This window comes from Pongo pygmaeus, chromosome 2, assembly GCF_028885625.2.
Source record: "Pongo pygmaeus isolate AG05252 chromosome 2, NHGRI_mPonPyg2-v2.0_pri, whole genome shotgun sequence".
Classification (NCBI taxonomy): Eukaryota; Metazoa; Chordata; class Mammalia; order Primates; family Hominidae; genus Pongo; species Pongo pygmaeus.
Window position 1 is genome coordinate 59,290,692 of NC_085930.1, and position 27,675 is coordinate 59,318,366.

The following is a 27,675-nucleotide window of genomic DNA, read 5'->3' on the forward strand; positions in this document are numbered from 1 at the left end:
ATGTTAGCAAGTCAAACATAGCAATATATAAAAAGGATAATTGTTTGTGACCAAGTGAGTTTGTCCCCAAAACGCAAATTTGGTTTAACATACAAAAATCCATCAATGTAATTCATCATATTAACAGAATAGAGGAGAAAACAATTCAACCATCTCAATAGATGCAATAAAGCATTTCACAAAATTAAACACTCTTTCATAATTAAAATCTTCAGAATAAAAGAAAAGACAATTTTCGTCACCAGATAAAAGGCAAGTGTAGTAAACTTACAGGTCACATCCTGGCAATGATACAAGACTCAATGCTTCACCCCTAACACCAGGAACCAGACAGGCATGCCCATTCTCACAATTTCTAATCAACACTGTATTGGAGGTCTTAGCCAGTGAAACAAGGCAAAAAAAAAAAAAAAAAGATTAAAAGCATGCAGACTGGAAAGGACGAAACAAAATTGTTTTTATTTGTAGATATGAATCCTAAGAAGCTACAAGGTCAATATAAAAAAAAACTGTATTTTTATATACTACCAACCAACCATTTAAAAATGTCATTTATGTTAGCTTTAAAAACATGAAGTATGTTCAGCAAAATATGTGAGAGACCTCTAGAGCCCAATGATAAAACATTGCTGAGAGGAACTAAGGAATACACAAATAAATGGAAAAACATATGAGGTTCATATGTTGGAAAAATCAATATTGCTAAAAAGTCAGTTCTTCCAAACTGACTATGGAAAAAAGACAATTCCAGTCACAATCCCAGCAGACTTTTATTTCTAAAAATTAAAAAGCTATTTTTAAAAGTTATATAGAAATGCAAAGAATCTAAACAAAATTAGAGGACTCACTCTACCTGATCTAAGACTTAGCACTGAGCTTCGGTAATCAAAACAATGTGGTACTGGGGAAAGGACAGACAAATGGTCTATGGGAAGAGTACAGAAATAGACCCACAGTTAAATGGTCTTTCTTTTTTTTTTTTGAGATGGAGTTTTGCTCTGTCGCCCAGGCTGGAGTGCAGTGGCGCGATCTCAGCTCACTGCAAGCTCTGCCTCCCGGGTTCACGCCATTCTCCTGCCTCAGCCTCCCGAGTAGCTGGGACTACAGGTGCCCGCCACCATGCCCGGCTAATTTTTTTGTATTTTCAGTAGAGACGGGGTTTCACTGTGTTAGCCAGAATGATCTCGATCTCCTGACCTCGTGATCTACCCGCCTCGGCCTCCCAAAGTGCTGGGTTAAATGGTCTTTCATTGAAGATTCCAAAGCAATTCAATAGAGAAAGGGGAGTCTTTTCAACAAATGGTACTGGATATCCACATGGAAAGAAAAGAACTGCACAGTGAAGCACGTATGCTCTATACAATCCATAACACATGTGATGAGGTAGAAAATAAAGTGGCTGCAGATCTAGGATGTGGCTGTGGAGTGCTTAGTCTTGGAACTGCAATGTTAGGAGCCAAGTTGTATGTTGGATTTGACATAGATGCAGGTGCACTAGGAATATTTAATAGGAATGTGGAAGAGTCTGAATTAACATATGTTGGCATGGTTCAACATGATGTGTGCTCATTATCTAACGGAATGTCCAAGTCATTTGATACAGCAATTTTGAATCCTCCTTTTGGGACCAAAAATAATAAAGGGACAGACATGGCTTTTCCAAAGACCACTTTGGAAATGGCAAGAACAGCAGTATATTCTTTTTTTTTTTTATACTTTAAGTTTTAGGGTACATGTGCACAATGTGCAGGTTAGTTACATATGTATACATGTGCCATGTTGGTGTGCTGTACCCATTAACTTGTCATTTAACATTAGGTATATCTCCTAATGCTATCCCTCCCCCCTCCCCCCACCCCACAACAGGCCCCGGTGTGTGATGTTCCCCTTCCTGTGTCCATGTGTTCTCATTGTTCAATTCCTACCTATGAGTGAGAACATGCGGTGTTTGGTTTTTTGTCCTTGCAATAGTTTGCTCAGAATGATGGTTTCCAGCTTCATCCATGTCCCTACAAAGGACATGAACTCATCATTTTTACGGCTGCATGGTATTCCATGGTGTATATGTGCCACATTTTCTTAATCCAGTCTATCATTGTTGGACATTTGGTTGGTTCCAAGTCTTTGCTATTGTGAATAGTGCTGCAATAAACATACATGTGCATGTGTCTTTATAGCAGCATGATTTATAGTCCTTTGGGTATATACCCAGTAATGGGATTGCTGGGTCCAATGGTATTTCTAGTTCTAGATCCCTGAGGAATCGCCACACTGTCTTCCACAATGGCTGAACTAGTTTACAGTCCCACCAACAGTGTAAAAGTGTTCCTATTTCTCCACATCCTCTCTAGCACCTGTTGTTTCCTGACTTTTTAATGATCGCCATTCTAACTGGTGTGAGATGGTATCTCATTGTGGTTTTGATTTGAACAGCAGTATACTCTTTACCCAAATCTTCAACCAGAAAACACATTCAAAACAAAGCTGCAGAATGGAAAATCAAGACAGATGTTATTGCAGAGCTTCGAGATGATCTGCCAGCATCACACAACTTTCAGGAAAAGGAATCAATGGACAGTGAAATGGACCTAATTCAGTTTTCTTTTCAAAAGCCTCCAAAACCAAAAGCAACTTAAAATCTAATTAAAATGAATGAGAATTATTTACTAAAAAAATTCAAGGTAGATTACAGACTTAAACATAAAAGCTAAAACTATAAAGCTTCAGGAAGGAAACAAAGGGATACTTTCATGACCTCTGGGTTAGCAAAGATTTCTTAGAGCACACAGAAAGCATGAATACAAATAAAATACAAATAAAATTGAACTTCATAAAAATTTAAAACTACTGTTAACCCAAATATACTACTGAAAAATACATAGGCAAGTCACAGATGTGAAGAAAATATTCAAAACACATATATCTGAAAAAGGAATATGCCCAAGATATATAGAAGCCCTGCAATTCAATAAAAATTCAAATGATCCAACAAAAAAGGGCTGAAGACTTGAACAAACACTTCAAAGAAAAGATACATGAATGGCCAATAAACACATGAAAATTGCTCTACATCATTAGTCATCAGGGAGATGCAAATTAAAGCCATAAGATACCTCTACACATCCACCAGAATGGCTAGAATGAGAAAGCCAGACGCCCCTAAAAGTCCTAAGTGTCTGGAACAACTAGGCCTTCACATATAGCTGATGGAAATACAAAATGGCATAATCATTTGGAAATTGTTTGGTAGTTTCTTAAAAAGTAAAAACCATCCCACGATCAAGGAATTTCACTCCGAGGTATCTGTCAAAGAGAAATTAAAATATATGTTGGCTGGGAGCAGTGGCTGATGCCTATAATCCCAGCATGTTGAGAGGCCAAGACAGGAGGATTGCTTAAGGCTAGGAGTTCAAGATCAGCCTGGACAACACAGTGAGACCCCAACTGTAAAAAAAAAAAAATTAGCCAGGCATGGTGGCATGTGCCTGTGGTCCTAGCAACTGGGAAGCTGAGGTGGGAGGATCATTTGAGTCAAGGAGTTGGAGGCTGCAGTGAGCCTTGATCTCACCACTGCACTCCAGCCTGGGTGACAGAGTGAAACCATCTCTCTATATATATCTCTCCATAAAAAGCTTTCTACAAAGAATCTTCACAGCAGTTTTAATCACAATAGTCCAAACTGCAAAGAGTCTAGGTATCTACCCACAGGAAAATGAATAAACTGCTTCATTAATAAAATCTATACAATAAAAACAACTACTGATGCACACAACATGGATGAGTCCTAAAAACATCAATCTGAATAAAAGAAGCCAGATATAAGGAATACATACTGTACAATTCCACTTATATGAGATTTAGAGGTAAACCAAACAAAATGAATCTATGGTGACAGAATCAGAATAGTGGTTGCTTGGGGGTCGATGACTGGGAAAAAGCACAGAGCGCTTTCTGGACTCACAGAAATGTTCTGTTACCTAAAGGAGTGTGGATTACATGAACGTGGACATCTGTCAAAACTGACTGAACTGTACACCTAGGATCTGTGCATTTCACTACATGTATATTATACCTCATTACAAAAATAATTTATAGTTAGCTATTATGGACAACTTCATACCAATACATTTGAAAACTCAGATGAAATGGACTAATTCCTGGAAAAAAATATAACGAATCAAAAGTAAATCAAGGAAAAAATAAAAAGTCTTAAAAGTCCTTTGACTATTAAAGAAATTAATCAGTGGTCAAATATATCTCCACAGAAAATTATAGGTATAGACAGTTGCATCAGTAAATTCTATCAAACATACAAGGGACCAATTCTAATGTTACATGAACTTTGCCAGAAAATAGAAAATGAGGAAACATACTCCAAACTTCTTTCATGAGCAGGAATACCTTGATACTCAACCTAAAATTAAAATGTTCAATATGTAAAAGGAAAATTACAAGCCAATATGATTCATAAATATAAATGCATAAATTCTAAATAACGAAGTCCAACATTACCAAGTTGGGTTTATACAAAGGATACAAAGTTGGTTGAATGTTAGAAAATCAATGCAATTCAACAAATTAACAGATTAAAGAAAAAATTCATCATCCACAGCTGCAAAAGAAACACTGTTATAATTGAACATACATTCCTTCTTAAATATACAAAACAACATAAACAAAAAGACACTTAGGAAACAAAAAATGGAAAACAAGCTCCTTAACTTGATTAACAGCATATAACAAAACCCTACAGAAAACATTGCTTTTTAGTGAAATGTCTTTTCTTTTGATATTGTAAATAAGACAAGAGTGCCTGCTATTCCCATTTCTTGTCAGGACTGTACTGGAGGTCCTAACTAATGCATTTGTACAAGAAAAAAAGAGAAAACCAGTAAAAAGGAAGAAACAAACTGTTATTATTCACAAATAAATAAATGTGTACACAGGAAATCTGAAACAATCTAAGGATAAATTTTTCAGTAAGAATTTAGCAAGATTACTGAATACTAAATCAACACAAAAATGAGCAGCATTTGTATACACTAGAAACATTTAAAGATAGCGACATTTTCAAAAAAATACCATTTGTAACTACATATAAATTACATAAGTATCTAGTAATAAATCTAACAGATATTCTTGATCTCTAAGGAGAAATGTACTAACTTTGCTGGGAATCATTAAAGAAGATCTAAATTAATGGATAGATATACCATGTTCATGGGTGGGAAGACTGAATATTGCAAAGAAGTCAAGTGTTTCCAAATTTTCCTATATATCCAATCCAATCCTAACCAAAATCTCAATAAGGCTGATTTTTGGATTTTGGTTTTGTTACATGTTTTTTGGCTTTGTTGATGTTCTTTCTCTACGTTGCATTTTTTTAACTGAAAAAATTTCTACGTAAAAAGAGTATATAAAACATAAATGTATAGTTTCTGTCAAAACTATAAACGAATTACAAAAGAATTGTTGGCCTCCAAAGTATTCCATGGGTTATTTCACATTGTTTGGAGATTTTGTACTGTTTGTTTTTGAGGAAGAAAAATAGCTTTGTTGTTGTTTTTCATTATAAAATATATTCAATATTTATTGCAAAAATATTCAAATTAAGAAATGTATAAAATATCTAATTTTCCAAAAGTAAGCACTAATAACATCTGGATATATGTGCTTCCAAATTTTACATACAGTCGTATACACACATATTTTACCATGGTATTCCTCATGCATTACTGAAAACTCTAATGTCAGTAGCCAAATTATCTTCTATGATAATGCTCTTACAAAGAATAAAAAAATGTAAAAAAATGTTAATCCTGGTATAATCTTCCCATAAGTTTCATTTCTGTTAATTTAGGAGTGTGTTCAATAACTTAGTAATGATAAAATAAAAACTCACTGTGTTATAGACTTCTTCGATTGTTTCTGTACCTTCACTGGATTTAGCCAACACTTTCAGCTTTCCAGGTGAACCTTTCTCCAACTGTTGAACCTAGTAAGAATGAAGAGTGTAATGATGCTATCTAAATATGATAAAAAAAGAAATACATGAAAGGGTGTACACTGGTATGTTCGTGTACATCTGTGTTTGGTGGTGGTACATATAATAGGTGTTAGTATAAGGTTTCTGGATAAGGCAGAAATAGAGAAAAGTGGACTGTCACAGACACATTTTGGAGGTAGAAATGAATTAATGAATTAGTTGAGATTGGAGGGAGCAAAAAAAGATAAATTAAGGGGTATTCCTAGATACTGGCTTAATACACTGTGTCAAGTACCATTTACTGAGTACTGAGATGGTACTCAGTACAGAAACTCAGTACAGATGGTACTCAGTACTGAGTACTGAGATGGTACAGAAAGATTAGCAGGAGAATATTTAGGTAAAAAATCTAGAGTTTCATTTTTGTCTTGTTAAGTTTGAAATGCTTATGAGGAATTCAAGTGGCAATTTCTAGTAGGCAGTAGTATAAATGAGTGTGGAATTCAGGGGAGACTCTTAAATAGGAGATATAAATCTGAGAATCATCAGCATTTAGATAATGTTTAAAACTATGGGCCTAGAGAAGATCATCCAGGTAATGCAAGTGCACAGTAGTGAAGAGGGACCCAGAGGAAAAAAATGGGTGCTGTAGGCTGAGTACCTGTAGATGGGAAAACTATAGACTGTGGGGCCACAGAAGCCAGAAAGGAAGGTGCTTCAAATGAATGGCCAGTTTCAGCACATGCTGCCAAGAGGCCCAGTAAGATAAGGACAGAGACATGACCACTGGATTTGATGACAGGAAGTTTGCTAAAAGCCTGACAATCAGCTTCAAAGAAGTGAAGGAGATGGAAGCAGCTGACAGTCAGCTAAGCGTGAAATGGAGTCAAGAAATTAGAAGCAGCATGCAGAGTTGTTCTTTGTTTTTTTGTAAAGGAGAAAGAAAAATAGGCATCCAGCCAGAAAGGCAGTGAGGGTAAAAGAAGGCTTAATTGTTCAAGATGAGAGACAGTGATAAGAATAAGGAAAAAGAAAACTACTAACTGAAGATGGAACATCCTTGAAAAGGTGAAACAAAGTAGGAGATGAGGGGACTCAGCCTCTGAGAGGAGCAAGGACACCTCCTATATCAGAAGAGGGGACGAGGGGGCAAATGGGGTTGGCTCTGTAGACTTGGGAGTGGAAACACTGTTTTAACATTATTTGAATACAGACTAATTTATGTAATGAAATGAAGTAAGGTGGGACAAAGTGAAAAGTTAGAGAAAAGAAATTACAAATGCCATGCAGCCTTACCATCACAGGTATGAATTTCCGTAGGAACTTCACACCATGCTGCTCCATGTAGGAACCCACTTTTTCTGCCATTTCTTGGTCGAAGCCACGGAGAAGGATTGAGCGTACCATAACTGTGACATCTAGGCCAAAGCCAGCCAGAAACCCTGCACACTCCAGGGCGACATAAGAGGCACCCACCACTAATGTTTTGCCAGGGCAATAAGGCAGAGAAAAAAGGTCATCACTGAAAAATAAAAATTAAAAAAAGAATAAATACCTAGGCAGTAAGAATGAAATGAGTTATTCATGTTTCAGTGTATAATGGTCTTGTGATTACTGAATTATAATTTAGTGCTTGAATGAAGCAACAGTCTTTTGAAATTTGTAATTGAGTCTGCTGTGGACAGAATGTGGAACAAGAAGTATACTTCAGATTTTTCAAAATCAGACCACAAGCAAGATTTTTTAAAAAATAAAATAGTATAGAAAATATCAGACTACATTACATGTGATTAAAAAAAACCTGTTTGTTTTGGAGGGGTATTCATGTGCTATGTGAAGAGGTGTGTGTTTGTTTACCTGAACAAAAAATTGCAACAAAAAATGTATTTCTTAATGTGAGTCAGCTCAAAAAAGTTTGCAAGTCATTACACAAATGTCTTGTTTGACCACCAAGGAATATTCCCATTAAATCTCAGTGTTAAGAAGAGTGGTGCTGCTCCTCCCCAGCTGGCTCATTTTTATCATAAGGACACTAAACTCTAGAGCTAACTCTATTTACTTCTTTGTTTTGGCCCGTAAGAAGTTTAGAATGAAACTCCCAGGCTACTTCTAGCAATCACCGAGACACATATGGCATATTTTTGTACACAAATTTTGCCACTGGCCTTATTTACCTGACTTTATATTCTCTGTTTGATTACTTTTAACTATTTAGCTTCTTGCATTGTATATATTTTCATTTGTTAATTCAAATCTTTTGTGGAATAAGACAGGAAGTAAACAAACTGGAAACATGTCAATATAATTCAATTTATTAACATTAAAGTTAAAATAGTCTATTTAACCTTACCTAGTAATGCAGTATTCTTTATCTCCTTGGATTCCTAAATACCGTGGCCTTTCACCCGTTGCTATGACAAACTGTGCAGCAGTATAATAAGTCTCCTGTCCTTTTTTATTGGTTGCCTTGAAAAAAGAAAAGTAAACCTCACTTAGCAAACACTACAGAGTACCAGACACCCTGGACAAAATAGTTACTACCCTCATGGAGCTTCTCATTCAACAGGAACAGCAGACATGTGAAAAAGTAATAATGCAATGTGATAAACACAAGCACAGAAAACAGAAGTCTTCATAAAATATTAATCATAGCCCCATGGTGAGGGTAGGGTAGTGGACTAGAAAGCCAATCAAGGATGTATTAAAGAAGGAGTAGAGATTTTCAAGTGGAGATAAGAAAAGTGAAATGATGGGAGAGGAACGGAGACCTGGAAGACAGAACAATGCACACAAAAGCTCATGGGCCCAGAACGAGTTGGTGTTTGAAGACTGGAGGGCAGGGTTGTGTCAGAAGTGACATGAAACAGACTAGAGCCAAGTGCGAAGGCCCTTATGTCATCCTAACAACTTCGGCTATGGGGAACCATCAAAGGTTGCTCACAATTTTTAATTATACAAATAATTAAAAAATATATTTTCATTTTAAAAAAATTCAAATACTTTGGGAGGCCGAGGCAGGCAGATCACAAGGTCAGGAGTTCGAGACCAGCCTGGCCAACATGGTGAAACTCCATCTCTACTTAAAAAATACAAAAATTAGCTGGGCATGGTGGTATATGCCTGCAATCCCAGCTACTTGGGAGGCTAAGGCGGGAGAATTGCTTGAACCCGGGAGCTGGAGGTTGCAGTGAATCAAGATCACGCCACTGCACTCCATCCTGGGTAACAGAGCAAGATTCTGTCTCAAAACAACAACAACAACAACAACAACAACAACAACAACAAAAAACCCCAAAAAAAAAGAAACAAAAAAAAGAAAAAAAAACCATTCACATGCTAATATTAATGAAGGTGTTTAAACAAGCGGGTTGGCACCATGAGTGGGATGGAGAACAGAGCCTGGAGAAAGAGCCTTGTTTTAGAAGGGCTCTGAAACAGACAAGCAAGTACAGGCTCTGGGGTGAAACGAAGACTCTGGAGTTTCTCGCCTGCAGACTGGGAATGTGCTAGCATTACTAAACAAGGAGCCACACAATAGGCAGGCTTGGTTGGGGCTTATTCAACCATCTGTGCCCGGCAATTTGAGAAATACAACATGTATTTCTGCTGTGTTTCATGTAAATAACATAATTCAAATTGGCCCATGTAAGGTTTTAAAGGGCTGACTTTATCCTATTATATTTTTTTAGGGGTGAAATATATCTTTAACTGACTAAAACACATCATCCAAAATATAGATCATATGGCAAATGATAACAACCGTTAAACCTAGGAATTGAATATTTGGATATTTACTGTGTTATGCTCCCAATTTCCTGTTAAATTTAAAAAATTTAAATAAAATGCTGGAAATAAGCATTGAAGGGCAGCTTTAAATGGACCATACCTCACACATTTCTGAGATAACAACTGAATACAAAATAATCTAAAATCTTGCCAAGATTATCTTACACTGTGCTAACAAAGTACAAAAATAAACTAGATGATGAGGACAATATCTGATTGTCATAATTCCAATTAAACTGTTTGTGTTCCTCAAAATGATCTCATTTTCCATATGTATTAATCTAATAATATATAAATATTACAAAGATAAACTTATAAAACACGCTAATTCTAATGCTACTTTTATCAATGCTTTTATGAATAATATAATATTGGAGTTCTAGTTAAGGTTTCATTTTTAGGAAGGATTCCACTAATAAAGTTTTGATCTTTTTAGTCTTTTAAACTTTGAACTACTTAGTTTAAACATGTTCTCTTTTAAGACGGCAATAAAATCAAAGACAAATAATTTTAAATTAAGAGTTCTTTAAAACACAATTTCTTCAAGTTAACCAAACATGTAGAATCAACAAACAATAGGGGAGAAACACACACACATGCATGGCCATGTGTGTGTGTGTGTGCGCGCGCACACGCCTGTTACGCCCCTTAACATGCAACATGAAATTTTAGTTGAAGGCAAGTACAAACAATTGTAAAGAAAGGAGATGAACAAGACAAAAACTCAAACAGTACCTTTATTTTATGATGTTCAACAAATTCTCCATAGGAATTGACATAGGCCACAGCCTTTTCCCTCAGAGACAACCTGTAGCCCCAGTTTAGAGAGCTGATGTGGTTCTGAATCACTTTTGTCATCGTCTCCCAGTTGTGCCTCACTAAGAAGAAATAATCAGGGTGAAGATGTTAGGTGAATTTTACCTTTAATGGTAAATTATATATAACCACACATGAGCCATACTAACAGTGCTTTAAAAATCAAGAAGTAGACAAGATAATCAGTAACTTAAATATTTTGTATGCCAGCCATAGTTTATACTCTTCCTATTTTATATTACAAAGAATGTGCAAAAATCAAGAGTTCTGAAAAGAAGAAAACTGGGGAAAAGTCCATGGAGGAGAGAATGGGGAAACTGGCTCTCATATGGCAATGCCTGCCACGACGTAAGGCAGAAGGCTCACCTCTCCTCGGTGGCACCTCCTAGAACCCTTTCCCACTCCATGGCACCTACTTTACTTGGCCCTTGGATGGGAAGAAGGCCTCAAGGCAGTGAGCTTGGTACACTCACCTCAACAGACTGGCATGGTTCCACTCTCATTTGGTTCACAGGGCAGTGGTTTCATGACAGTGAATATCTTACATGTCTTTACAACAAATATGGTTCACGCTCACCACTGCCAAGCTTCAATATTACAGTGTTTACCCATTCCTTTGGAAGGTGGGGCAGGATTCGGGTGTTGGAATTCCGCGTCATCCCTCTATCTTCTATGTGGGATTTACTGCATAGCGTTCACCTTGTCTACAGACGCCAGATCCTGAAGGTTACCCTGTGCAGCTCTATGTTCATAAGATGCAGGGGTCAGCCCAGCCAGGGCTTTCATCATAACTGGATGAGATTCCCCGAAGACAAACCAACAACCTGAGGTCAAGGGTAACATCTGGAAAATTACCCCATCTACCACTGTCAAGAAATGCCCCCCTACTCATTCAGGGACATGGGATGTTACCATGCAGGAAAGGGAGACGACTGGAGGGGACAGTCAGTGCACAGAGAGGCTTAGCCAATGTCAACACACACGGCCCTTTCTATGATGCCAATGTACCACAGTCTCCTAAAATTTTGCAACCCAGAATAGTTGTTCTTGTTACTACATTACCTCATCCTCCTACACCCTGTGATGTTGGTTATGATTCCCGAACTTGTCCCAGCAGTGACCACGTTGCCACAATGGCACATATCCTCACATCCTAAAGATACTTCCTCCCCATCCCCCAGAAAAGCTTTTCTTCCAACCCTTAAACTATTTATCCTAAGAATCCTGTCAGCTCAACTAACAGTTCATGTGTCCTTTTGTTTCTTGTTCTTGGTGCAAAAGGCATCTTAGATTAGAGGCTCTCAAATACAGCTGCACATCATAATGGGAATCATGTGGACCTACACAAATCCTAGGACCAGCCAAAAACTATGGAATCAGGAGTGGGACCCCAGAACCTGTACAGTTAAAAGCTCCTCCTGGAGTTTTTGATATGCCAAATCAATGAACTGGCACTTTGAAACCACCTGTTCTACTGTTTTATTGATGTGTTTAGTCCTGCAACAGTATAATATTTTTAAATACTGAGAAAGGTCACCCTCTATACTTTCTCAAAGGTTGCTTAGCTATTTTCACATATGTATTTTTCAAAACAAATTTTAAAATAATCAGCCAATTTCCAAAAAGAAAAAAATGTCTCATGGACATCTTACTGGACTTACATAAAATTTACAAATAATTTTTGAGATATTGTCTTCACAATATTGAAACATCCTCTATAAAATCATAGTAAATTTTTTGTTATGCCTTTATATTCTTTCCTTATATATCCTGTACATTCCTGGTTGAATTTATTTCAAGTTATTTTCATTTTTTGTTACAATTTTCCATTATACATGTATGTGTATATATGTATATTACACACATCACACATACATATATATACACATACACATGTATATATACTTATATACACATAAACACACACACATACACACACACACACACAAACATATTTTAAGAGACAGGGTCTCATTCTGTTGCCCAGGCTGGAGTGCTATGGCATGGTCTTGGCTCACTGCAGCCTTGACCTCCCAGGTCCAAGTAATTCTCCTGCCTCAGCCTCTCGAGTAGCTGGAACTACAGGCATGAGCCACCATGCCCAGCTAATTTTTCTATTTTTTATTTTTGTAAAGAAGGGGTCTTGCTATGTTGCCCAGGCTAGTCTCAAGCTCCTCATCTCAAGCAGTCTTCCTGCCACAGTCTTGCAAAAGCAATCAACTTAACTCATTAGTTCTAATATTTCTTGTTTAATCTCTTATATATTCTATGTATGTTGCATATAATCATGTATAACATAACTCATATTATACATTTAAAATATCTTTTTATTACTCGTTTTCCAATCTATGTACTTTTTCTATCAGCCCTTTGTGTACACTGATCCAAAGCTCTAAACAGCACAGATATCAGTAGTGAATGTCTGATTTTTGACTTAATTAAAATACCCCAAGTTCTTCTCCAATAAGTATTTGCTTCTGACTCTTCTCCATCATGTGAAGAAGTATCTGTTTTCTAAAGCAGGAATGGGTATGAGATTTGTGTGAAATGCCCTCAGAGCTGAAATCCTGGCCATCATGCTGATTCTGTGCACTCCTGCTGTGCTATCCTGGGCTGACCCCCTTCCTGCATCCCATGGCGAGCCCTACCCACTCACATTTGTTCCTTTGAGACACTACCAGAGAGGATTTGCCAATGCTTGCCCTAGAGTTTGGGCACCTCTATGGGGTACAGTTTTCTATTTTTAGACTATCTTTCTGTATCATGGTTATTGCAGCCTCCAAAAAAAGGTGGCTTTTTTAAGTCTAGCTTTTCCAGAACAGTGTAAATCAAACTTGTCCAACCTGTGGCCCACGGGCTGCAGGAGGCCCAGGATGGCTTCAAATGTGGACCAACACAAATTTGTAAATTTTCTTAAAACATGAGGTATCTTTTGTGATTTTTTTTTTTTTTTAGCTCATCAGCTATTGTTAGTGCATTTTATGTGTGGCCCAAGACAATTCTTCTTCCAATGTGGCCGAGGGAAGTCAAAAGATTGGACACCCCTGGTTTAAATTATAGAGGAAGTGCCTGTTACTTGTAGATTTGGAAAAATGTACCTGTAACGCTAATGGTACATTTTGGGGACTGGGTTATTCCTACACAGTGTGTTTTCTTTGATTATTCAAGTCAATTCTGGTCATTTATATTTTCATAGAAGATATTCCTTTTCATCAAGATATTTAACATTATGACCACTAATTTTTATACTCAATTTGTGGCATCTCTCCCCATCTGTAGTTATACTTCTTTTCTCATGTCTGATGCTGCATATCTGTATGAGTTTCTCCCCTTATTTCCTTAATTGGATTTGCCAAACATTTGCCTATTTTATTTGTATTTTCAAATACAGTCTTGGTTTTGTTTATCAGTTCTATTTGGGAAGGGAGCTAACATTAATTTCTGAGTTTTTCTGTTTGCTTGTTTTTTGCTTATATTCAACCTATCTGATATTAACTACCACTGATATTATTTACATTTTCCTGCTATATCATTTTCTGTTTAAAAATTTCTCATCTAAAACTTTAAATAGGAAATTCTTAATTTCCTACTTAAAATGTAAAATTTCCAAATTTTCAACAATTATTTCTTTTGGTTTTAGGTATTTGTCTTAAACATAGCATATGGAAGAATTTTGCCTCTACTAACCCAAAAATCTGACTCATTCAGCTTTATCCTAGTAATATGACTACTCTTGTGTAAGGTATCTTATTTTCTGTTGCTATTTTGTTTGTTTTAACTTGTAGTTTTATGTTGCTTCCCTTTCTATTTTTTCTTTACTACCTTCTCTTTGTATATTTTCCCCTTTCTTTTTAAACTTTTACTTGAAAGTTCATTCAGTTTCTAATCTGGAAATTATCTATACATTATAAACTTATTTTAACCTATATTTCTCTCTCTCTCTTTTTTTTTTTTTTCTTTTGAGATGGAGTCTCACTCTGTCGCCCAGGCTGGAGAGCAGCGGCATGATCTCGGCTCACTGCAACCTCCGCCTCCCGGGTTCAAGCGATTCTCTTGCCTCAACCTCCCGAGTAGCTGGGACTACAGGCGCGTGCTACCATGCCTGGCTAATTTTTTGTATTTTTAGTAGAGACAGGGTTTCATTGTGTTAGCCAGAATGGTCTTGATCTCCTGACCTTGTGATACGCCCGCCTCGGTCTCCCAAAGGACTGGGATTACAGGCGTGAGCCACCACGTCCAGCCTAGCCTATATGTCTTTATCAATATCAAGAATGCAAGTATCTAGAACATTCTCCCAGAAAATGATTTTAGCATGCTTTGACTTCTTCTCTTTTACTGCTCAGATTCTGTTGACTTCTCTTGGCCCTTTATTGAGTCTATACCTAAATACACCATGTGTTGGCTAGCTAAGTATTTCTTAGAAATACTTAGAAAGCATTTTAGCTGGGCACAGTGGCTCACGTCTGCAATCCCAGCACTTTGGGAGGCCGAGGTGGGCGGATCACCTGAGGTTGGAAGTTCAAGACCAGCCTGGCCAACATGGTGAAACCCTGTCTCCACTAAAAATACAAACATCAGCCAGGCATGGTGGTGTGCACCTGTAATCCAAGCTACTCGGGAGGCTGAGGCAGGAGAATTGTTTGAACACGGGAGGTGGAGGAACGCAGTGAGCTGAGATCGCACCACTGCACTCCAGCTTGGGCAACATAGTGAAACTCCTCTGTCTCAAAACAAAAAAAAGAAAAAAGAAAGTATTTTGTATAGGGGGAACTTTGAGGAAGCTAATTATAAGATTTTACCCATTCAAGGAAATTAGAAAGTATTTAGAAATATTCAGCACTTAGAACAGAATTAACATCATTTGACCCCACGGGGGCAGGGAGTGCAGCAAAGCAATGTGTGCAGACATCCTGCTATCTCTGAGAATGTAAGACAATGGAGAACAGACAGAAGTAACACACGGAAAGGTCCCCAGCTGGCACAGACCACACAGGTCTGATGTCACCCACACAAGCCACCTCTGCCTGCTGTGTCTCCAACACAGAGTGAGTGCTGTGGTTCACCCTTTATAGCCTCTTCCCTACCACTGAGGTTTTAGGGGCTTCTCCCCTCTTGGACTCAATTAGTTTTGAAACAGTGTAGATATTTATTTTAAAAAGAGATTCCATAAGTACCTGCCAAGTCAAAATGTGCATAATTCAAATCCTATTCCATTTAGCTTTTCTGCAGCATTTGATTCAGTTAGTGCTCTTTTTAGACTCCCTAAGGCCCCAATCATGCCCTTAAAAAAGCCAAACCCCTCCTGGCTTCTGTGATTCAACTCTCTTGGTTTTCCTCCTTTTCCTCACCCAGTTACTATAGGTATTAAAATATCTCAGTGTTCTGTCTCTGTTTTCTATGCTTTTCATTCTCCCCAATCCCGCATGTGCTGTGCCTCTCACACCCAGCTCTCGCCCAGCTCTCTTTTGGGAACAAACCTTCCTCATACAGCAAACTCTACCAGGATGTTCCCAAGGCACCTGAAGTACAGTGTCCAAGTAAGATGAAGGGTTTAGGGAAAAGAAAGATTTTTTTTTTCCCAAGACAAGATCTCATTCTGTTGTCCAGGCTGGAGTGCAGTGGCACAATCAGAGCTTCACTGCAGCCTTGACTTCCTTGGACTCAAGCTATTCTCTTACCTCAGCCTCCCGAGTAGCTGGGACTACAGGTGCCTGCCACCATGCCTGCCTAATTTTTCTATTTTTTGTAGAGACAGAGTCTCACTATGTTGCCCAGGCTGGTCTCAATCTCCTGGGCTTGAACAATCCTTCTACCTCAGCCTCCCAAAGTGCTGGGATTATAGGTGTGAGTCACTATGCCCAAGCAGAAGAAGGATTCTTGAAAGCAAATAAAACTACCCCAAAATTACACTGCCAAGTAGGGAGGCCTCATTTTATCTACAACCAGCTGATCCTAGCTTGACCTAAGGCTCTCCATTGAGTTGACTGGAGAAATGTGTCCAGCATCAACCCATCCTGAACTCAACCCCACCCTGCCAATAAACCAAAGCTGCCTGTGTTTTCTATCTCAGTGAACAGTATGCCATTTCCCCCAGTCTCTCTTCCTGTATTCTTTCCTCTCCCTCACTCCATATCCTACCATGACCTGGATGCCCTGTCATAATCACCTGGCTACGGTCAGAACCAGGATCATCTATGATGCTTTAAATGTGCACATACACTGCCCACATCTACCAGATCAAAATCTCTGCACAAAGAGATAAGTGGTTTGTAATTTTTCTTAAAGTCCACAAGACATTCTGATACACAGCCAAGTCTACATCCAACTGGCCACCATATCTGGTCAATTTTATGCCTTCAACTACCCTTCAACCTGACTTCAGTCTTTGCTCAACCCTCTGTCATTTCTTGCCCCCACTTCCCTATCCTTTCCTCTCTTTTCTAAGTTCCTCAGTGCCATAAAAGGTGTGAAAGTTGTCAGAATCAAAATGGAGTAACTTGTGTAAAAAAAAAAAAAAACTCTACGACAAACAGAGGTGGGGAAGGCCATGAAGAAAGGGTTTCCTGGTTTCTATGCCTGATAACAAAATCATCACAAAGACTACAAAAACCACAAACTTGCCCAAAGGCCATCACAACCTTACATAAAAGTATATCTTCCAGGAAAAGGCCATCACAACCTTACATAAAAGTATATCTTCCAGGACATCTGCCCAGAAACTGCCTGTCCAACCTCAGACTTGAGTCACCCTAGTTATTGATCCTTGTAGCCAAGGATAATCATTTCAAAACAATCATATCATCCTCCTCATATTTGCTTAGGAAACAATAGTTTACTATGGCACACATATTCCAACTGCAGTGCCCAATTCCCAAATAAGCATCATTTTCTTTAGGGAGTTTTTTTTCTGCTTGCTACTTAGCTTGACAGTGGGACCCAGAATCACAGCCATGGCTCATGCTCCTCTCCTGCTTCAACTGCCTTCATCTACTCTTCACTCCAGCCACTACTAACCCCCCAAAACACCATGTTTCCTCACATCTCCATAGTGTTCATCAAGCTGCTTCTGATGTTAAAGGTCCTACTCCTCTGTAACCTTCCAGACGCAGCTCAAGGGTCACCTTGTTTGAAGAGCTTCCCCTGACACTCCCCCACCACCCTCAAGGCTACATGGAACCAATACTCAAAGCAGCATGGCTAATTTGAGTGCACTGAATGGATCTCCTTGTCTCTCTCCCACGGACTATGCGCTGCTTACAGGCAGCTCTGTCTTCCTCACATCTGTATCCCCAGAGCTTTGCCAATACATGTTTACTGGATGAATTTCTTTTCCACTTTTCATTAACCAAAGATATATATAATCACTGAGAAAAAATGTTATAATAACAGATATAATTCAAACAATAACCTTTGCTATTCTATTTTTCTTATACTTGAAAGAAGTCTGAAAATAGCGATTATTTAATCTTTTACATTCTGCTACGGGTGTGGAATTGCTGCAGCTGAGACAATTCCCTCTCTAGGTGGTGAGGCCCACAAGAGTGGGGGGCCCTTTTACAACCTCTATGCCTGGTTGACACAGTGGCTTCCTAATGAATGTTCATTAAATGAATTACGAACTCAACTATAAAAATATGAATACCAAGTCTTTATCTAAAAAACTCATTTTTTTTTCTTTTCTCTCAATCTATACTTTATGTACCATTACTCACCTTGTTGATTATATTCCCAGCCAAATTTCCTTGAGTCACATAATGCCTGCCCCAAAAGGGCAGCCTGATGCATCAATTTCTTAGGAATACAACCTACATTTACACAAGTGCCACCAAGACCTGAGAAAGAAAATAAGTTTTAATGCTTCTTTGTGTGTCTAGTTTCACACATCTGCAATCATATTATATTAAAACATGTCGAAATGACAAGCTCAATGGTGGGGGGGATGACACCCCACCCCAAAATAAGACAAAAGGGATTAACCCAAATTTTCTGACTACGGGTTCACAGAAGAGACCCAAGGATGAGTAAAAATACAGATGTGCATGTGAGAAGTTTTCTGGGCACAGTATCCAAAACTTTCACTTCAGTCTGATCCACAGAGATCAGAATGATCTAAGATTAATTAGATATGTACTACACCAAGGATGAGAATCTCAGCTCCCAGCCCTGTACTCTCCATAACTCTGACTCCTCGGAGCCACGTTGTCAACTGCAAGCTGCCTGGGCACATTTACTCTGAGTCCTGAACAACACAAAATGGATTATGTAAAACGGAGTGCCCCTTTGCAGGGAAGGTCTCAGATTCTCTCTGACTGCAGGTCTTCTGGTATGCCAGATAAGTAGGATTATTTCTCGACAAGAAAGGGAGAAGGGGAGGAGAAAAAGAGGAAAGAGGCCAGGGTGAGGGACAAAAAACAAGTGTACACACACCACAAGAACATTATGAGAAAAATCAAGGTAGATTAGCTTTTGTATATAAAATTCTAGGCTATAACTTTCTGAGTAAGTTTGAATTTTAAAAATTGATTTTTACACTTTATGTGAAAAAATCTGCCATAAAATTTTTTCTAGCAGAAAAGAGAAGATACACTCGAGTTGGGTAACTGAAGGATTAACGAGAAATTATCACAAAGTTGTAAGCAGGAAGAGCAAAAAGGGATAGAATAGTTCCCTAAACTAGTGACAGCAGGGTACCATTGGCAGCCCCATGTGAAGGAGCAAGGAGACTGAGTGCCACCACCCAGAGGGAGCCGGCCATCCAATGGAGGGGGTGGCCTTCCACAGGAAGATGCAGGGACCCAGCAGGGAAGGAGCCAGGGTAATAAAATCCCAACTCCACTCTCCCTCTGCCCTCTTCCCATTACCCCAAAGTGGCCAAGCTGCCCCAGAAGCCAGAGAGCAAGGCTGCCAACAGATCAGTCTTACGGAGCGTACAGCAGGGCAGAGGCAGAGGGGGAATGCATTTAAAGAATAAATGGAAAACATCCAGCACAAAATCTATGTGCTCTTTTCACTGTGGAAAAACAACATGGAAAGGTGAGCACTCTAGTGTACAGTAGACAGCAGAGTCACAGGGCTGGTCATTGGTCTCCTTGTTAAGCTAAACTGTAATTATTACATACACTCACTCCATCAGCTATTGTGCAGCTAAAATAGTCAATTATGAAACCGACACAGAAACAAAGAAAAGTGTTTCTGGCAAACTTATATGACCACGACACAGTACATACACTGTGACCTCAACTATACACTCAAAAAAATACTACGGCAGAAGTGCTGAAATACTGGGGTCATGGAATTTTTTTTTCTTTTTGCAAAATCTTCCTTATTAATGTGTATATTATCTTTCCAACATCACTGCTTGTTAACTATATCCTCACTAAGACTCAGTTTCTTTTTTTAAATTTTTTTAAAATTTTTTTATTTTTTTGAATAGAGACAAGGTCTCACTATATTTCCAGACTAGTCTGGGACTCCTGGGCCTCTCAAAGTGCTGGGATTTCAGGCATGAGCCTCTGGGCCAGGCCTAGACTCGCTTGTTTTCTTATCCAAGAAACAAGCAATCTTGAGATTGTTGTGAGGATTAAATGAGATTACATAAAGCCAACAACATATGTAAAGAGCAGAGAGGAACAACAGAGGAAAACAACTTACCCCAGGATGTGCCCTGAGGTGACGGGACAACAAAGTCTAGCACCATAACTTTCTTTCCCAAAATGGCAGCTTCCTACAAATGAACAACAACAAAAATTACATATAAAGATCTTGTCACTTTCCTGACACTCCCTCAATCTTTGTCTTCCGTAAAAGACTGTTTTTGTGTGACACACAATCTTTTACCTGAATTATACCAGCTATTACAACAAAAGCTTAAACTGTAACATTAGTTTGGTTTTTTTAAAGTAGCAGAAGAAATAGCTATGGCAGTCATCAGGAAAATTATCTACAAGTTTCATTTCTATGTTCATACCTTTGCACATGAAAGGCCTCCAGAACCACCACCGATGATGATGAGATCATAATCATATGCTGAATCTTCCTGAAGGAGCTTCTGTAACAAACCACTCTGATATGCCTATGGTTTAATTACAGGAGAAAGAACACTGCAGAATTTAAAGTTTTACAGCTATTTATGTACACCCTATGTTCAACTGGTATGGATTTCTTTTAGAAAAATCTTAGGAAAAATCTATAATTCATCTAAGTTGGAATTGTAAATTTATCTGGATGCTATTTAAAAACAGGGTCCAACTAGTTAGAACTTATACCAAAGTACATATGTTTTTGTCGCTTCTTACACCTGACAGCTAGGAATGTGTCAAATAACCTAGAAGGTTGTGGCTCTGTATCTATGTAAGATGAGGTCATTTTCCTTGGTCTAATTATCAAAATTTTATAGTCAAGTACAGTAGAATAGCCAAGTATCATTTTTCATCAGCTCACTTGTGGTAGTCTTCATTTTTAAAACAATTCTTATGCATTATCAGCAAATTTTGTCATGGCTTCTCATAAATCGATCTAACTTGTAGTTACACTGGTGAGCTTCCTTTACAACACCAACATCTCCCATTTTCTTTCAGCAACAGTGATGATGCTGGCCCTGGGCCATATCCTCTTGCTCATTTGGCCCTCCTTGTGATCAGAAGTAGCTTAGATGATGTTAGAGGTTCGATGTGTGATTTAGTAACAGTTTTCTTTATGCCAAGTCAGTTGCTCACTCCCATTACCTTCGCTTTAGACAAATACCATGATCAAACTAGCCTTTCCTGTAACACACAACAGATGCTTCATAACTACGTGGACTCACCAGATGCCATGTGTCCCCATGAAGAATGGGTGCCCAAGAAGTTTTTAGGGTCGTTCTAAAAAGGGCCCCTATGGCCTCCTTACTTTTAGGTGCCCTTAGGGAAATCCACCTCCTCAGAATCTGCCATCCAAGAAATATCTTTCTGTCTTGAAATAATAGAATTGCTCTCTCTGCATCTACAGATTTATCCTTGGACATCATTTTCCAAGTTAGGATTGGCAAGACAAGCACTTCAGAAGGTGTTACAGCACTTACCACTATGCGAACTAGGTTATAAATTCTAGGACTAATAAAGCAGATTGTTACTGCATAAGGATGCTGATCACAGATTAACACACAACATAGACAATCTTTTTTCTCCACAAAAATATAATTCTTAATTAAAGTCTCAAATACAACTATTTAATCAACCACTGATTACTCATATTGTATACATATATAAAGGATATGACAGAGTAGAATTTTAATAAAAGTAAATAACTAATTATAAAATAAGGACCTTATTTAATAAACAATTTTTATCTATCACTGCTTACCTAACAACTCCTGTTCATTTGTAGCACTCTAGGAATCAAAAAATCAAAAGCCATAGGCCTTTGGCAATCACCCCAAGGTTAGCAGTCTTAACAGGAATTCTAATTGCCCTCGACAAGAATGTCAGTGTTGACCTCTTTTTACTGGGCAAACAGTAATGTTATCTCTCCCCACCAGGAGGAAAAGACCTGGGATGTCTCCAGGGTGGCCCACTGGTTTGTCCTGGTGCCCTCACACAAAAATCCTAGCTTTTGAAGTTCAGGCTGGCAGAAAAGCTAATTTCCCTTAAAGCAATCAGTATTATCTGATAATTATCCTATATGCTTCATTTTATAACTTCCAAAAGATGAGTGGACTCCTAAAAACCATTTTCTCCTCTTTTAAATACTTTTTTAAAATGTGAACAAACAGCATTGAAGAACATATAATACTACTATTACCTGGAAAGTTTGGTCACATCCACCTACATGCACTTTATTCACGAAAATATTGGGCACGGTTTTCTGATTAGTGATTTCTGACAGCACTTCTTGAACCCTGGCCCCATCATCTAAAGAAGATAAAAACTATATATAAAAACACTGAAAAGAGTTCCAAATCTTTGTGAGTTAAACTAAAGTGTTACAACACTCAAATGTTCACATGTACATACTCATTAACAGGTCAGTGTGTTATATAACTTTATGAAATGATAACTCAAGAGGGGAAAACATCCTTGCTTTCAAAGAAAACCTTAAAAAATAAAGATCTACTGACTCCTTCAAAGATAAACCCTTCAAAATTAGATTTTGACATATTATTCAGTGACTATGCCAAGACAGGTAAGAGCCCTCTTTAAAGAGCAAGAAGCAAGATAAAATCTGCTGTAACAATAACCCAGAAAATACTTCTTACAATTACATTTGAAAAATGTTTATGGTCATAGTCCAATATTTATCTTCCAACCCTAAAAATAAAACTGGTCCATGACTACTTAAGACTACCTTATTGGTAAACCCTTTAGAAAAGTCTCCAAGATTCAAGACCATTTCATTCATTAAGGCAACTTTAAAGTGAGTCAATGAGGTTCTATGAAGGCAGAAATCAAACTTGTTCTGTTCATCACCATGCCCTCACCCCTGAAAAGCTCCTTATGTGTAAAGTGCTGAACTAATATTAGATGTATGAATGCCAAGAATTCAAAAGTATAAAGCTAAAAACTTAATGCACTCTCCCTGGTGGATGACACAGCCAGGAAACGGGAGCGGATCCTTTTCATTTGTTACAGCTTTATCTGTTCTGCTAGAGAGCTGGCAGGTACATCTGAAATGCCTCAAGTACTTCAAAGGGAACAGCTTATATATCTTCCTCCCACTCCCTTCCCTCAAATATGGAAAATGTATAAATAAAAAACCTACACCAATTTATCTGCCACATTAGGGTTCATTTTCTGCATGGCTGAATGTAGACAAAAATGCCTCATTTAACCCGAAGACAAGAGTAATCTGAATTGAACAAAGTAAATGGAAAGAAGTCAATCTTGTTGGCATTTATTATAAACAACACTATGTTGTAACTGGTCTACTTACCAACTTGATCAAGTTCCAAGACGTTACATTCGACTCCCAAAGAAGAAAAGAGTTCTTTCACCTGTAAAAAAAATTTAGCTAAGTTTCACTTTTAGAAAAGATCCAACAGCTATGAAATATGAACATAGTAATGAGAGATGTCAAAAATAAATGTTCTGGAGGAACAGGAGTTCTAGCCAACGGGTGGTTTTTGTTTTTGTTTTTGATTTTTTCCTTTCCTCTACACATCTTCCCAGAATAATCTCAGGCCATCCCTTGCCTTCTTTTTACTGTCTCTTATGACTTTCAAATCTACAACTTTGGCCCAAATCTCTTTTCTGAACTCAAGATAGGCAGTATCTATTTTCCACCTGCATGTCCCACAGGCATCTCACAGGCAACACACCCACAATGCTACTCCTCTCCTTCCACTGAGTAAGACCCCATCTCTACAAAACATAAAAAAAACAAATTAGCCAGGCATGGTGGCACATGCCTGTAGTCCCAGGTACTCAGGAGGCTGAGGTGGGAGGATCGCTGAAGCCCAGAAGTTTGAAGCTGCAGTAAGCCATGATCACACCACTTCACAACAGCCCGGGTGACACAGCAAGAAGACCCTGTCCCCCTCCAAAAAAGTACTATTAGTCCTAGCCAGAGCAATACCACAAGAAAAGGAAATAAAAGGCATCCTAACTGGAAAATAAGTTAAATTATCTCTGTTCACAGACAACATGATCTCATGTGTAGAAAACCTAAAGATTTCACAGACACACACATACCAAAACTGTTGAAATAAAGAAATTCAGCAAAGTTGCATTGTACACAATCAACACACAAAAATCAGTTGATTTTCTGTATACCAATAATGAACAATCCAAAATAGAAATTGAGAAAAAAATTTCATTTATAATAGCAAGAAGAAGAACTAAATACTTAGGAAGAAACTTAACCAAGAAAGCAAAAGACTTGGATGCTGAAAACCACAAATGTTGCTGAAAGGAATTAAATAAGATAGCAACAAATAACAATATCCCATGTTCATGGAAGATTTTATACTTGCAAATATGTCAGTAGTACCCAAAGCAATCTACAGATTTAATGCAATCCTTTTCAAAATCCCAATGATCTTTTTTTGCAGAAATAGAAAAATCCATCCTAAAATTCATATGGAATTTCAAAGGACCCTGAATAACCAGAACAATCTTGTAAAGAAGAACAAAGTGGAAGAACTCATGCTTCCTGATTTCAAAACTTACTACAAAGATACAGTAATCAAAACAGTGCCGTACTGGCATAAAGACAGGCTTACGGACCAAGGAAGAGACCAGAGAGCACAGAAATAAAGCCTCACATATACAGGGAAATAATTTTTAACAAGGGTGCCACGACCATTCAATGGGGAAAGGAGAGTCTTTTCAGCAAATGATGCTGAGAAAACTGGCTGTCCACTAACAAAAGAATGAAACTAGACCCTTACCTAACACCCTGTACGGAAATTAACTCGAAATGGGTCAAAGACCCAAATGTCAGAGCTAAAACTATAAAACTCTTAGAAGAAAACATACGGCAAAAGTGTCACAACACGCTTTGGCAATGATTTTATGGATATGATCTCAAAGGCACAAGCAACAAAAGAAACAACAGACAAACAGCACCTCACAAAAATTTGAAACTCCTGTTCATCAAAGGACAGTATCTACTCAGGAGGCTGAGGCAGGAGGATCATTGAGTCCAGGAGTTTGGGGCTGTAGTGCATTTTGATCACACCTGTGAAGAGCCACGGCACTCCAGCCTGGGCAACATAGCAAGATGCCATCTCTTCAAAAGAAAAGAGGATATTATCAACTGAGTAAAGAGGTGACCCAAGGAACTGAATAGGGTATTTGCAAATCACATATATGATAAGGGATTAATATCTAGATTATATAGAGAACTCCTAAAACTCAAGAACAAAAAAGTTAAAACGCCAACTTAAAAATGGGAAAGCACTTGAATAGATATTTCTTCAAATAAGGGATACAAACGGCCAATAATAAGCACGTGAAAAGTTGTTCGTCATCACTAATCTTTAGTGAAACGCGAATCAAAACCACAATGTGATAATACTTCACATCCATTAGGATAAGCGTTATTTTTAAAAACAAGGAAAATAACAAATGTTGGTGAGGATGCAGAGAAACTGAGACCCTTGTGCACTTTGGTGGGAATGTAAAATAGTGTTGCCACTACGGAAAACAGAATGACAGTTCCTCAAAAAGTTACAAATAGAAATATCATATAATCAAGCAACTCCATTTCTAGGTATGTACCAAAAGCAACTGAAAGCAGAGACTCAAATAAATATTTGTAAACCCATGTTCATAGAAACATTATTCATAATAGCCAAAAGGTGGAAGCAATGCAAGTGACCACTGACAGATAAATGGATAAACAAAATGTGTTATATACATACAGTGGAATATGATTCAGTCTTTAAAAGAAAAGAAATTCTGACACATGCTATAACATGGTTGAATGTTCAGGACATTACTCTAAGTGAAATAAACTGGACACAAAGAGACAAATACTGTATGACTCAACTCATATGAGGTACCTAAAGCAGTCATATTCATAGAGACAGAAAGTCAGAAGATGGTCATCAGGGGCTGGGAGAAGGAGGAAAAGGGAATAAGTGTTTAATGGGTATAGAATTTCAGTTTGGGAAGATGAAAAAGTTCTGTGGATGGATGCTGCTGATGGTTGCACAACAATGTGCATGTACCTAGTGCCACTGAACTCTACACTAAAAAATAGTTTAAAATGGTAAGTTTTATGTTATGTGTATTTTAACACAATAATTTTAAAAAAGCAAAAGCAAACCAATGGAAGTATAAATTTGTAATTCACAAATGTATGAATTCAGGACAGGGGAAACATGGCTTAAAATTAATGTGGGGAAAGTACTTCTAAAAGTCAGGGCATTTTATTCACTGTATAGTTTACATTATCATCTTACATCTGTCCTTTAACATTGACTTTCCAACTAGTCTAGCTGCCTCTACACTGAGCCTAGTTTCATATGATGGCTAGATTTCAAATCACAGGTCAGACGCTGCTCACAAGCGTGAGATGACTTTTCTTTGCCACATCATTAAGTCCACACTTATTAGCAAGCATTTTAAGACCTCCTTGGCCAGGCACGGTGGCTCACGCCTGTAATCCCAGCTCCTTGGGAGGCCAGGCGGGTGGATCACTTGAGTGCAGGTGCTCGAGACCAGCCTGGGCAACATGGTGAAACACTGTACAAAAAATACAAAAATTACTGAGGTGTGGTGGCATGCACCTGTAGTCCCACCTATTTGGAAGGCTTATGTGGGAGGATCACTTGAGACTGGGAGGCAGAAGTTGCAGTGAGCCAAGATCAAGCCACTGCACTCCAGCCTGGGCAACAGAGCAAGACCCCATCTCAGAAAAAAAAAAAAAGACCTCCTTAAATCACCTTTGAAACTAAACTTCCAGCCATTTTCCAATGAATCTTCCTGATTCCCTTGCATATACTTTGTGCTCAGCCATACTATTTTCCTTTTATCGTTATCTATCTTTGCTGATACTAGTTTCTTAACTAGATGCTCTTTCTTACCTACAGACTCTAACTTATCCCTCAAGGACCGGCTTACATGGCATTTTCTTAGACTGTTCTGATCCTCCACAGAAGCCACTGTTTTATCTCTTATTCCCACAACTCTTGTTTTTCTTACGCACTTCTTTCTACACATACAAGCTGGTTGATTACAGCTCAATTAGACTATGAGTGTATGGGAGGCAAGACCAAGGTTTATTCATTTCTGTGTCTCTGCAACACTAAGCACCCAATAACACTTATTGAATGCCATTAGCAGCCCAATGAAGAAACAAATCTCTCTCCTTGACTCTGCAAGGATAAGAACATATGTGGAATATGGTGTCTAATTTTGGGCAATACATTTAAGAGGTTCATGGGCAAAAACAAAACTGTACAACCAAGTTAGTGAGTGGCCACATGTAAAGACGGACATGTAAGGAAGCAGGCTACTCAGCCAAGCAAGAAAAACACTTGGCGAAAGTACTGGAAGATCTGCCTTCCAAGCAGAAGCAAGGTTCTTAATTCTGCCCACTGGAGCAATGCTCACCTCCAAGAATGAATAAATATTTCAGAGAGGCAGATTTTGCTTCGCTTAAAAAAA

The 27,675-nt window shown here is 38.2% G+C and overlaps 1 protein-coding gene across 5 annotated transcripts in view; it reads right to left on the reverse strand.

Moving 5' to 3' along the window:
- Positions 1-27,675, reverse strand: part of TXNRD3 (thioredoxin reductase 3) — a 49,411-nt gene that overhangs the window by 16,035 nt on the left and 5,701 nt on the right. For all 5 annotated transcript variants that reach the window (XM_054480801.2, XM_054480799.2, XM_063661696.1 and 2 more), the window contains exons 2-10: positions 23,495-23,555; positions 22,367-22,476; positions 20,556-20,660; positions 20,240-20,312; positions 18,301-18,420; positions 10,508-10,650; positions 8,337-8,452; positions 7,283-7,508; positions 5,903-5,995 (exon numbers count right to left, since the gene is read on the reverse strand). In XM_054480801.2, coding sequence (XP_054336776.1) covers positions 5,903-5,995; positions 7,283-7,508; positions 8,337-8,452; positions 10,508-10,650; positions 18,301-18,420; positions 20,240-20,285 — 744 coding nt within the window. In that variant the 5' untranslated portion in view covers positions 20,286-20,312; positions 20,556-20,660; positions 22,367-22,476; positions 23,495-23,555. The remainder of the gene's footprint in view (positions 1-5,902; positions 5,996-7,282; positions 7,509-8,336; positions 8,453-10,507; positions 10,651-18,300; positions 18,421-20,239; positions 20,313-20,555; positions 20,661-22,366; positions 22,477-23,494; positions 23,556-27,675) is intronic.